This window comes from Amblyomma mixtum, chromosome 10 (genome assembly GCF_055824585.1).
Source record: "Amblyomma mixtum isolate Tamu chromosome 10, ASM5582458v1, whole genome shotgun sequence".
Lineage (NCBI taxonomy): Eukaryota > Metazoa > Arthropoda > Arachnida > Ixodida > Ixodidae > Amblyomma > Amblyomma mixtum.
The window spans coordinates 177,374,836-177,388,299 of NC_143021.1; the positions used below are offsets into that span (position 1 = coordinate 177,374,836).

The 13,464-nt window shown below is 47.3% G+C and overlaps 1 protein-coding gene across 1 annotated transcript in view; it reads right to left on the bottom strand.

The window, feature by feature from the left end:
- The window catches only part of LOC149327849 (lysosomal cobalamin transporter ABCD4-like), a 29,783-nt gene extending 17,560 nt beyond the window's left edge, over positions 1–12,223 (bottom strand). Inside the window, exons 1-2 of the mRNA XM_089563612.1 lie at positions 10,674–12,223; positions 9,281–9,602 (exon numbers count right to left, since the gene is read on the bottom strand). Coding sequence (XP_089419738.1) covers positions 9,281–9,602; positions 10,674–11,964 — 1,613 coding nt within the window. The 5' untranslated portion in view covers positions 11,965–12,223. The remainder of the gene's footprint in view (positions 1–9,280; positions 9,603–10,673) is intronic.
- Positions 12,224–13,464: the final 1,241 nt, after the last annotated feature.

Genomic DNA, 13,464 nt, shown 5'->3' on the forward strand with positions numbered 1-13,464 from the left:
CGTGATGACTCATGCCAAATTTAATGCTTGTTTTGGTAAAATTTGGAAACTGCTCGAATCGGGGCGAAATTATGCCGGCAGCGTGCCCATCGCGAGCACACGTTTCGGAAACACGAAAGGCGGGGAACAACAGACGATAGATGCTTTTAAGAGATCGGAGACGTCCCAAACAGCACATATGATCCGCCTAATATTGGAAATGTATTGCCAAAGGCTGGTTCTACAAAGGACCACAGTAATACCATCCATTTGCAGTATTGGCCCGATTACCTGTGCTGCTTGGGACCGTGTACCGTGTTACCGTTACCGGGGTACCGGAACCACGCCCACTGCCAGTGAGCACGTGCTGACTGGCCTCGATGAGGCAGGCGATGCGATATCTAAACAAGCTGTAGATCGGGAGATTTTAGTTCACTGTAATCGGGAGCGAACAGCCCGCTTTCGTGCCGCGTGCGCGACGGAAACACCGCCGGATGAAGTTCTCGCGTCATTCGCAGGTTTTTCGCAGGTATTTCGCTCCCTGGCGGTCGGCCAGGCGCTAATCCTTTGGGCTCCTTATTTTTCACAAAGGTTTGGTTTAGGTTTATGGGGTTTAACGTCCTAAAGCGACTAAGGCTATGAGAGACGCCGTAGTGGAGGGCTCCGGAAATTTCGACCACCTGGGGTTCTCAAAGGCTAGACACGTGCCGATGTGTCTACGCGAGTAAAAAGCATAAGAGCGGGCTCACCCAATATACTATCTCGCACGTTATACATAGGTTCTCCTGCAGAGCGTGCCAATGCTAGCCATGCAGTTTCCTCAAAGATAGAGACATTGTTCCACCCCCGTAATCGGGAAGCCAGCGAGATTATTCCGTGAAGCATCAGAGACAAAGGCCTCCAGGACGCTCAAACAGCGATCTGCCGTATTGCTGCGATGTTTCCCAACAATCCACTGATTTCACTAGCACAGAAGCCAAGCCCAACTTCCGCCTCCACAAGTGGGGTTTCGAACAATGTAGAACTCTACAAGGGCAGTAGATAACGGAAGCCGCGCTCTTGTTGATGCTCCAGTGCCCTGAGACTTTCGTCCAGTACATTGGCCGCACAGGCCGATGTATTATAGTGCGAGGCTAAAAGATACAAGACCACCTGCGCTAAAGATATTGACTTGCATGCGGGTTTTCAATGGTGCAGGCAGGGGCTATTATTTGTTATTCTTTTATTTTGCCGCACTCTATTGTAGCTCAGAATCTTGTGGGTTGGACAACATTGCTTTTATTTCTTTTCATCTGCCTAAACTAATTTATGTAGCTCACTATCTGGCCATTATTATTTTTATTTCTTTTAAGGCGAAAGCCTTATTACTAGCGCCATCACGAGAAAAGCCGGCGGCGTGTGTTTTGTAGCGAAAGCTACACTACTAGAGCTCGGACGGATTTCGCCGTGAGCTTCTGAATGACCTTGAAACGACCTTGAGGTAAATCATGACTATACGTAACCATTGTGGACCACTTACTGGACCATCTTTGACTTTGAACTTCGGCCTTCAACTTTGGCTTTGATGTTTGACCTTGCCATTTGACCTAGAACTTTGACACTGGATTTTGACCTTGCAAGTTGTCGGCAGAGGCCGTAAGAAATCCACGTGGTAACACGTTGTGTGACCTGATTCAATTCACAGCTATGACGTCAGGTATGGGGTATTATAACCGGAGCTGTGCGGTTGAATTAGATGCTATGGAGGAAGGAGAGCACACGCTGAGGAGCACAGGTATAGTGAACTATATCATCGAACATCGTCCAGTGTTCCGGGGTGCCATACGATATGTGCAAGTTGGAGGCTAGCCTGCGACAGGGATTCGAATCGACGACATATGCACCTTCTGGATGTGGAGGCCAAGTACGCGGAGAGTGTTTACCTCCGGGATGGGCCGGTTTTTCAGTGTCACGGTGATGGGGGCTGTGGGGCAGTTTCGTGTTTTGGGGCGGATTATGAGGAGCTCTGACTTCTACGGTGAGCAGGAGAGTCCGATACTCAGCGCATGTGTTTGGGTGAGGGTAGCTGCGGACTGTAGGGCGTTCTCTATGTCTCCATCACTGCCATGCGTGGTCCATAGCGTAATATCATCGGCATAGAGTATATGCCGAAGGTTCTGCCCGGCGGATCCTCCCCCGCGGGGCCTAGAGCACCTTACCACTTGGGAGGCTTGGGAGACCCTACTGCGCTCCGAGGACCCGGCCAAGCAAGCCATCGCCACCGGCCGGGCTGCCAGCGTCATGAGCCTCCGGGACATGAACGTTTGAGTGCAGTGGGGACGTGCGGGGGCCCACGGACCGACGTGTCCAAAACTCCCTTGTTACAAATAAAGTTTTCATCATCATCATCACTTGTATGCCTTCCCAGACCTCAGCTCTTCCCTTAAAACGCAATTGAGGTGCCCACCGAGATGTAGGACAGTTACTGCGCCATTTCCTTTCCTAAAGAAAAGATTTTCGTATTAAAACTGATGCAACCATTCGTCGCATACCATTGCGTGACGATTTCCCATTCCACGCAGCACATGCCTCTCAGCCAGGTTGGAAGCTAGCCCGTGACAGAAATTTGAACCGAGTGCCCGAGTGTTTCACTTGCACATTTGTGGATTCAGAGTTCGGAGGCGTGTCTTCGTTTCATTTCGCAGAGCGCAGCCTGCGTCGAGGTCGAACGCTCACGATGACACACTAATGCTTTTGCCTTCACAGCACGTAAGCAAAGTGCCCTCTGAATTATTTATCTGCGCACTTTATTTATGTAGCTCACTACTGTCAATTTTTATTTTATTTTGGTTTAAGCTCGTTGTGCCTTAGGCGGTACGGGCTGGGCAGTATTAATGCGAAAGCATTACTTGCCTCATGCGTGGCGCGTACACAAACTGCCCACAAAGTAACCCGGGTAAGCTCGGGAAGTTCGGAGGTGCGCTGCGCAAGCTGCAGCCAATGGGAAGAAGCTCGGGTAAGCTCGGGTAAGTTCGGAAGAGCACCGCGCAAGCTGCAGCCAATGGAAAGAGGCTCGGGTAAGTTCGGAGGAGCGCCGCGCAAGCTGCGGCCAATGGGAGAAGCTCGGGTAAATTCGGAGGGCGTCGCGCCAGCTGTGCGAGAGGTTCCTCGGGAAGAGCAACATGGGTCGCACAAAGCCTACGGGTGGCTGCGGTAGAAACACCAACCTGCCAGTGCAGTGGCGCATCGCTTAAACGCTGTGCTGGTAGTGGTACGAGGACTCGCCGCCATCTTTGAATGTTAAGCAGAGAATGACCAAATCTGCATATATGGGCATTAACCCACGGAGCTAGGATTGGTGCGCGGTATGGTGGCCAGCGCGAGCTAATTTACACAAACCCACTGAATACCACAGACATAACCAACCACAAACGCTCCAACGGAAACGGCAGTAGTGCACAATGCTTTCGCATTCATGGCACGTAAGGAGGCGTAAGTGTCCCCCCGGTAGTTTTTCTATTTCTTTTTTTTTTAACTGCCCACACTACTTTATATGTAGCTCACTGTAACATCTGGTGCTGGACAACATTTCTTTATTTTAACTGCCCACACTAATTTATATCCTTTGTGTAGCATCTAACAGCTTCTCCCATGCTGGGCAATTTTTATTTTTTTATTTTTTTTTGCCTTGTAGCATCTGGCGCCGGGCATTTTTTTTTTTTCTTACCCATTGTACTCTCTGTAGCATCTGGCAGCCCGGTCGTGCCAACTGGCGGCGCGGGCTGGGCACTCTTATTTTTCTTTCTTCTTGCCGCCCAATCTAACGTATGCAGCTTCTGGCAGTGCGGGCCGAGCAATTTCCTTTTTAGTTTTTTTTGTCGGCACATTCTACTCTTTGTTACTTTGTAGATAATGCAAATTTCAGACAGTGCTGGAGGACACTAGCTGGGATAGTTTTTCCGCCGCCTTTAACCAGAAAACCCGCGACATTACGGAATGTACTACCCGAACAAGAACGACACCAGGAAATTTGTAATGGGGTGGCGCGAAGAGGGGAGGGGTGAGTGGGAATTTAACTCTGGGTTGGTATAATGCTTGGTTTGGTTTGGTTTATGGGGTTTAACGTCCCAAAGCGACTCAGGCTATGAGAGACGCCGTAGTGAAGGGCTCCGGAAATTTCGTCCACCTGGGGTTCTTTAACGTGCACTGACATCGCACAGTACACGGGCCTCTAGAATTTCTCCTCCAAAGAAATTCAACCGCCGCGGCCGGCAGCGAACCCGCGTCTTTCGGGTCAGCAGCCGAGGTTGGTTGGTATAATGCCTCTGTGGCTTTGGTGTAGTCAGAAATTTTCGGTGAGACTCGGAAGTTTGCCCTTGGCCCCGTCACTGCGTCCGGTACAAAAGTCTCCAGGACGCGTGAATTGCGACCTCAGCATAATGGTAGCGACGTTTTCCAACAATCAACTGATTCTACGAGCACATATTAGTGAACAAGTCGAACTTCCATCTCCGCAAGTGGAGTTTCGAACCCTTGCTCTAATTGCCGCTCGCGTACCCTGGAGAATTCTGTCCCCGATAGTACACTATCCAGACAGGCCGATATATGAGGCTAAAATATACAAAAGTGTCTTCATCCAAGAAAGCTCGTGGCTTCTCACTGCGGAAAATGCGAATGTCAGCCAGTTTTCACGCACGCTGCAATATTGTCCCGCTACTGACAAGGAATCCCACGTTATTATGGAGGCGAACCATATTTATGAGAACAAGCAAGCAAGTGTCAGCCACCACTCTACGCCGCATCACAACATTGGAGTTACTTCTGTTGATCAAATGTGAAAAGACATGCAGGTCGACTTCATGCTTTTTTGCTATGCTTGCACTGTACTTTTCATGTTTGTTCTCTTCCGATATCTTGTTTGTTGTTCTTCCGATATCTTGCTCTCAACTCAAAGTTCAGAGACTAAAGCACTGCACCAAACTCTGGACGACTCACAGCACTCTGCTGCTTGAGAGCCACCCCAAAACAACACCTCAGCTGAATGAGAAAACCCAGCTTACCCTTCTTTATGGCCCAAGATTACAAGCACCTAAGACATTTAGTAACTAGGGGGCCTGTGGGCACAGACATGAAGAGCAAGGAACTTCACTTAATGAGTACAAAACCGCCATTTTTCAGTTACGTTTCTCGAAAGGTACCTCCCAAATGACGATGTTCTCAAAAAATGCTGATTCCCTTATTCTACACCTGCAGACACAGTACAGTCCCTGTTGAAACCTCTATGACAAAAACCTCAAGCCGTCTTAGGTGACCACTGGATCATACAACTGGATGTACAAGGCACGGATCCTCACAAGCCACGAAACGTCAAACCATTCTATGTCTTATCAAGCTTGGACGGGGCCAAGTCTGAGACTGAGGCAAGGTGAAATGCATTGAAAAGGAATCACGATGCGAGGAAAGGAACGCTGCATGGAAGAGTGTTGTAGAGTAGCTGATCAAGAGGATACTTTTTCTCTTCAAGTGCTCCTTGGCATTTCAAGGCTCTTTAGAACGGCTGTCACTGAATAGTCAAGCTGCTTGATCAATGAGACAAGGTCACAAAGGAGCACTTGAGACGTGGGCTGTGCCAGAATGTTGCAGACCAGTGCGAGAAAAAAAAATCTAGACTGAAATAACTGATACAATGGAAAAGAATGTGCTGGAGAACATCAAAGAAGCGTTCAAATCTACAAGTATTACTCCAACATATTGGACTGTACGCTTGACATCAGCCACACGGAGTCATTGGCTTCTTACACACCACAAATGCCAAAGTCCGAATTAAGGAACATTTCATTAGACATAAACCCATCAGTGAATACACTTTTACTCAGACTATTCTATCGGCGCTTCAGCAGCTTGAAATGAAAACTGAAGGCCACTGCTGTCACAGCTATGTTATTGCGATCAAGGCTATGCAAACAGCAAAAACACAAAGGAAAGAATAAAGGCATGCAAAGCAAGAATTCTTCAGTTTAATCTATAGCACAGGTTTGCACAGGGTGCCAAATGAGGTAAGGCAGCTTCGTATCCGAATGGCACACCAAAAGTTCATTGATAAATCACACAGTCATGTATACAGGCTGCAGAAATCACACCAGTGAAATTAAGTTCTTGAAATCCAAAGCACAAAAAGAGCACTAGGTGCTAAGAGAAGGGTATCGTATGAGGGACTTAACTTGCCAAAGCTGCACCTGGGACATGAGAGGTGCTGTAGCAGTGGGCTCTGGACTGATTTCTACTGCCTTGGCTTTTTAACAGGTGACAACGTTGCCCACTAAAACACTGGGCCCAGCAGCCAAACACGATAGCCACTGAACATCCATGGCATAAAATTTACTTATAAACTTTCAGTTGTTAGCGCTTGTCCTTGACCTTCCTTCTCTGTCTTTGTTCCTCGTCGCAGCGCCGGTGAAGTTTTGTAGGAGGTGTGTTTTTTAAGTGAGTGAAGAAAATATGGTACCGCCGCCAGCCCTTTGGTAGAATGGGAACTAATGGGCCCATGGATAAAAACTGGCGTTATTCCACTGTACTACAACATGAGGAGATAGAAAACAGGGAAAGCACAAGGAGCAAAAAACGAACCGGAAGAAGCGAAGTTTGAGAAAGGAGTAACAAGGGCAAAAACAATGAAACACCTCACAGGAATGGCTGGTGGGAGCACAAGATAAGTGCACACACAAACATGGAGATAAAAGGCAAAGGAAGATAACGCGTGGACAACAATGCACGATACCACAAATATGTCTGTTAGACAGATAAGAGAGCGTATGTCAGCGATCAATTCTCATCACTGAAAGTAGGTGCAAGGCCCCAGATGCCACCTCACTGCAGTTGCAGCGCTCTCTACAACAGCTGCAATGTTGAGAGCAATGTCACAAATGATGCCACCACCAACGCAATATCATCGGCCATTGGTGTCGCTGGTCTAGCTAAGAAGGTGTGTTTCATCACAACCAATACATATTGCTTCCAACTCTTTTCCCACAAGCCAACCATTGCTCTTTACCACATGTAAACTTAGCATTAAAATACACATGTTAGATGGGGTGCCAAATGACTTAATCCAACTAAGATTCTTTGCACAAAGACACCTGCACGAATAGGCCATTTTCATGGTGGGGTGTATGAAGTAGGTATGCTGCTCAACATTTTTAAACCAAGGTCACTTTCACAGCTCAGTACATGTGCTCACTGGACAGCGTGACCATCACTGGAACTAACAATGCTCCGGGTGAGCATTTCTTCACAGTGTGCACGTCATCTGTTACTGCTGCTAAACAGCTGCTGAGCACACTGATTTCTGAAAATGGCCTGCATACTTTATCAGTGGTTGGAACTCCATGGCAGACCTATAGCTGGATACAGCTCAAGGCGAATGCCCTCAAAGGAGGCCCCCGGGCCAATAGCGTGAACTAGTTCTCATTAGGTAGTGGGTAATCCCATTTCATGGAAGCGCCTCTCGGTCACCTGCAATGTCACGCTAGAGGACTAAGCATGACATCACAACAAATGGTCAACGCCATTGCCTTGAGGGAGCCCGGTGTGTCAAGACAACTTTCGTGAGGATCTCTGAGGCCAGGCAACACCGCCATTAATTTCCAAATAGTGGCCATGGAGTCCTTACATTCCTGAGTCCTTACAGTCCTGACATTACGCATCTTAATTGAGAGGTGGCAAAATTTTTAAATACAATTTTCTCAGCAATAAAGATATCTTCTGCTGCTAACAAGCATCAACCTGGCCACAAAGAGCCATAGAATCAATTTTTGCTGAGAAAAAAGCTGCATGGAGCTGACCTCAGTACCCCTTGATAGACAGCAAGTGCATGAAGTAAGCAGCTCTGACTATGTTCTGTAGCAGTAAGGCAATGCTGAAAACCAAAATACCAAATAGAACACGTCTAGGTTTAGGCGAACCCTTTATATGAGATAACGATAAATTTAAAGAGCAGAACCCGACATTTTGTTTACTAACACCCACAAAACAAAATGCCTGAAGTGCATGAGTTCTATCGAAACAGCACTTGAGTGCAAGCCTATTTGCTGTTGGCATCCCTATAAATTGAAAGAACTCTTGCATTGTAAGCACCTTTGCTGTGTCACCCGGTTCTCACTGCTTTAGGCCCCTATTCTTAACAAACAATTTCTGCTCTCTCGTCGCACCGGTAAAACTGCCCATGGAATTGCATTGCAGCGCAAAACGGCACGTCCGAGCATAAGCAGCAACGAAAAGGCAGACAATTACCCATGCCTCTGAGAGAAATTCTTCTAGGAAGTAAACATGAGAAACAGCTTTCTTTGGTTTTCACTGGTCTCAATTCCCTGTCAATGCTGCTAAATGAGGGACAAGCATGCACCCAATGACACACAGTCTTATGCAATGAAACATGATTGTAATGTTTTTTCCAGTATCAATTCCTTAGCTTCTCCCTAGACATTCTGTTGTGAACTATGACGACGGACTGCGCATATGAAATGCAATGCGATCCCAGCGTTCTCTGAGTCGTATCACGCCCCTACTTTTCATGTAACTGTGAAAATCGCTTTCCCAGGTGTAAAAGTGTTGTAACTGTACTAGTGCACAACCTGCACATGCATTCTTTAGACTGTTAGAAACATGGTGAGAAAAGCTCGCATTGCCATCACATTCAGCATAGGCTCAGATATGCCTTGTGTTTACAATGACGGGCTGCCACTGAAATCGTTTCAAAGAAGAACGACAGGCTGTGTTGGCGGTACTACAGATTCAAAAGTGGACAGAGCAAGAAAACCACATGGAAACAGTGGAAGCTGCCTCCTGCACAGGTCACTGTGAAAACCTGCACCTTGTAGCCTGCAGAGGGCGCCTTTAGAAAGGTTATCACACATACTGATTGGGGGGGGGGGGGGGGGGGGGGCACATGCCCCTTTTGGCGTATGAATGTGGAACTGAGAGTGAATAAATAAAAAATGCTGCATCTAGGGATCTGCCCGCTGCACCTTGCAAAGAAAAACTGGAGACAGTTCAGAAACTAACTGCTTACTCTGTGTACCATACACAAGAGCAGCACCATGCATGAGTGAGCTGCTGGACATACACTTTCTAGGGCTTTTCTAGGGCTTTCTGCACCTAAAAAGCTACAATTTTCCATGGTTTCCGAAAAAAAAAAATTTTTCATTGACAGCTGACCATCTCCCCGCCCCTCTTGAACTAGGTTGCACTAGGTCATCTGAGGAACTAAGCTGTCAAGCAGCAACCAGTCTGCCTTGCATTCAAAGTAAGGATACAAATTTCTTACCTCCATATTTCACCCTCTTCATGTGGTGTCGTCTTCGGCGGTGTGTACGGATAGTAGAGCTGAGATCTGAGGCTGCCAGTGCCGAACCACGTCACTTGTGGCAGAAACAGGGAACCGCTGGGCTCTCTGACAACCGCACCCGACGATGGGGACCACAGGCCTTTCAGAATCCTAAGCAGGGATGTCTTGCCGCTGTTGCTAGGCCCTGTGACGAAGACACTCATAGGGGGACCCAGTTCAAGGGTGAGGCCCTCGACAAAGATGTTGTCGTCATATGGACTCCCATAGGTGACATTCTTCAGGGTGAAGTGTGGCACCACTTCTGCAAAATGAAACAGAATCACGATACACTGTGGTGATATGCTCATCAAGAAGCACAATCTTATGTTGAGAAGACTTCAGTCAAGGTCAGTTTAGCACCATATTCATTCAGAATTCTAGAAATGTCCTGCATTCAGTTTTATCTAATCTTTCAGGCAATTAAGTGGGACAACTCACAAAAAGGTTTGCCCACTGGTTGCACGAACAGTTGTGTTAGTGATCCCTAAACTTCTTGCCATTTTTTAAATTTGCTTTGATCAGGAAACGTTTCAAAAGCAGCTAATCTGATAGCAGCACAGAAAGAAGTGATTTAAAGGTACACTGAGAACAACTTTCAAAAATTTTTTTCCCCGTAAAAAACATTCGGGCTTCTAGAGACGACATTGTTGTTTGTTAAATGAGAAAAAAACGCATTTATATATGTGTAAATTGAATTTAAAAGTAGAATATTTTTTCCCTGACACGATTCATACTGATGACATCAATGAGAAAAAGAACACCCTCATCACTGACTAGAAATGAATCCCAGTGTGCCCTAGCCTCAGATATTAGAAAGAAACACTGCATTGACATTAATGCAGTTTGCTTGGAACAACAGCAGGTAAAGATGACACCTACATTAAATTTTTCGGCCTTTTCTAGCTTAAAGAAGCTTTATTTTCGGTGAAAGTAACCCCGTTATCTTAACACCATGGCAGTCTATTGATTCAGGCCAACTTTGATTTGTCCCCAATGACTCTATACATAGGCACCATATTAGTGCATAATTTAATGCCTCTTCAGTAGCTTGCTTGAAGTGCTGCTATTGCCACGAAATTCGAAAGCAGAAAGCTTCCCAGCTTATTACATAAGTGATATTCCCACATCAAGAAACGCATCACAAAGCACTCTAAACTAACTATCGAAAGGGATCATTTAAAGCTACATTACTGGCATTGAAAAAAAGTAATTAAACTATAATGAGCATTAACTATGCCGCATGACTAATCGTGCCTATCAACACACAGCATACCAGTGTAGTGCAGCCTTGTAAAGGTTACGTTAAGAAAAAAACTTTGGCCAAGACATATACCTTTGTCACCATCGTCTCCATCATCCTGAGGCCGCTTGTTTTTCTTCAAGTTTTCTGAAAGTTCATCTTCTTTGTTTATAGCTTCCATCCTTTCCAAGAGAACAGAAATCCTGTGTGTATTCCCGGCCACAGTTGAAATCCCACTAGAGAGGTCAACCAGCTTACTGAAGCAGCTGATCAGATACATGGAGACAAACGTGTTTTTACTGATGATCCCACTGAGGTCAGCGGTTGAGATGTGATCATACTCTCCAGTGAAAAGCGGGACTGCTATGATGAGAAAACTCAGGATGCTGCCGGCATAATCTGTGAAGTAGACACCAAGATTGAGTGGGAACTGGCGGTTGTAGACGGACTGCTGCGCTCTGACCAATTCAACCAGGTGTCCCTCCGTCGAATCCAGCTCTGCAAACTCCCCATCCAGGAATGCGACCGACTCAGAGTTCGCCCTGATTTGAGCGTGCTTGTACCTGAAGCGACCTTCCTGCTTCTCCAACTCGTACACACTGGGCACGACTCGGGTGATGAGGAGCTTGCTGACAATTGTACTGATGATAAAGTAGACGAAAACGGCTAGCGGGCCGATGAATCCGGCGACACTGAAGGACTGGTAGCTGTAGTAACCTATCGTGAAGGGGGATATAAGCAAGGTGGGCACGATGTCGCTGAGCACTTGGCACAACCGATCCACATCCTGGGTGATGCGCTGGTCCGGGTTGTCGATGCTCGTTTCGACCACGTTCACGCGGTAGTGGACCTTGCGCGAAAAGTACAGCTCCTGAAGGCGCTTGGTGAGTAGCTGGCGCCACTGAACCGTGACAGTGCTCGAAACGTACGTCTTGGAGCTCTTTATACAAGCCACGAGCGCGATAAGCCCGAGGCAGAAAGCGGTTTGGTTTATAAAGCCCCACCAGTCTTTTTTGCCGAGCACGACGTAGTACTGACTAGTCGTGAGCCCCACCTGATAGACGATCACTTCGTACGCGACGGAAAGGGTCAGGAGTGCGAGCATCACCAGCACAGCGGCGGCGTTTGACAGCACGATGCTGGCGAGCCTGCGGAACCGCCGGAGGAAGAGGCAGTCCAAGGCGAGTCGCTCCATCTCGGCTGAGCTCTCGCTGGGTTCTTCTTCGACGTGCCTCGGCGGGCCCACGTTGACGGCGGTGATGCGCTGATATGTGCCGGACGACGCCATGTCTTTTTCCGCAGTCGACGACGGTTTCGAGTTTCCGTCAAGTGTCCTCACTGTTAACGGAGTCTGGGATGAACTCCGTTGGCGTTTTGAGCCCATGCGAAACCGACCCTGATGAAGAGCAGCCACTCGCGGCGATAAGAGCGATCAAAGGAGCCGTCTTTGAACACCGCCGAACTACGCGCAGGGACGACGCTCAGCTGTGTGAAGGGGGATGGCACAGCGGCATGTGATAACCCGAGTAAACAGAAGCAAAACCTGAGGAGCGATAGCAGCGCAACTGCTGTCGCAACGCGATGCACATTTCAAGCGTGGTGGCCGCCATATTAAGTCAACGCGTGTGAAGATGAGGGCTCAGCTGAACAAATTGCCCGCTGTGTTGGAAGGATAGTATGCGCCCTCTGACGAAAAAGAGTAAGAGTTGGTAAAAGCCTTTTACAGTTATCAACATAGCAAATTATTTATGAACTAATATTGAATAAGGTGTTAGAAGATATTACTGCATCAAGTGGAAAATAACTCTTTTAAATTTTGTTTTTGCGAATAATTTCACTGGTAGAGCATTCGTTCGTTTACATGATGCCAGTCAAAGCAAAGAATGGCAAAAGCTACAGTTTAATTCGGGTATTTTCTTGTGTGATTGACAGCCTCCAAAGCTAGAAAGCCGCTACTGTTGGGTAGTGCTCACACATCTGTATTTATCTGTACGAATTTTGAGAAATTCCTGCGCACCAACTACCGGCCTAGTCAAGAGCAAATGTCGCTCACAAGGTAGCATATTATTGCCTATGTTCTTTGAGATGTAAATAAACATTGGTGCTTGCCTGATTTTTCGTAATCACTAAAGTACTGGTGTCGACGACAGGCACAGTTTTCGGAAAGGCTTCCTGAGCTAAAGCCCCTAGCTTTTTTTTTTTAGAAAAGCTCATAAAGGGACTTTAGCCTGAGTACCCGAAACAAGGGGCTTCTCTCAGCTAAATCACTGGCTTGTTCAGGCTGAAATTTCTCAGAGAGGTGGCATATATTTTGTGGTGATCAGTTTTGTTTAGTGCGAGCTTGTCTGACTCGGTTAAATTTAATCGGAAGTCGGCATTGAGCGCAGCGGCCACAAATATATCCTTACACCGTGACAGCGACGCAAAAATTAGAAGTATGGCAGCATGTATGGCAGGTTCTTGTACTGGCCGCGCCATCTGTCGCCCTTGAAATGAGCGAGAATCTTCTGTAGAAACTGCGGAAAGCCTGCGGTGAAACAGAGATGGCGGTAGAGGTAGCTGTCTGGATGGTCTGGATCATTCTTCCATCGTGGTCTGGATTAAAAAGAAAAAAAAAAATCATATACGTGAACTGCTTGGCCAGTCGAGAGCAAACACCCCTCACAAGGCAGCGTACCATTGTCCACCTCCTTTGAGATCCCGCTGAACATCGGTAGTTGCTGAATGCGTTCAGTTCTGGCAAAGATGAGCCGAGCAAAAGACCTAGGGATACCTAGGGCGCCTCGAGGCGCGAAAAGACCTGACAGGCTGCGCCATCTGCCGGATGACGAGGCAGACGACCGCCGCATGGCGAGTAGCGCGCTTGCTTTGAAGATTCTATCGC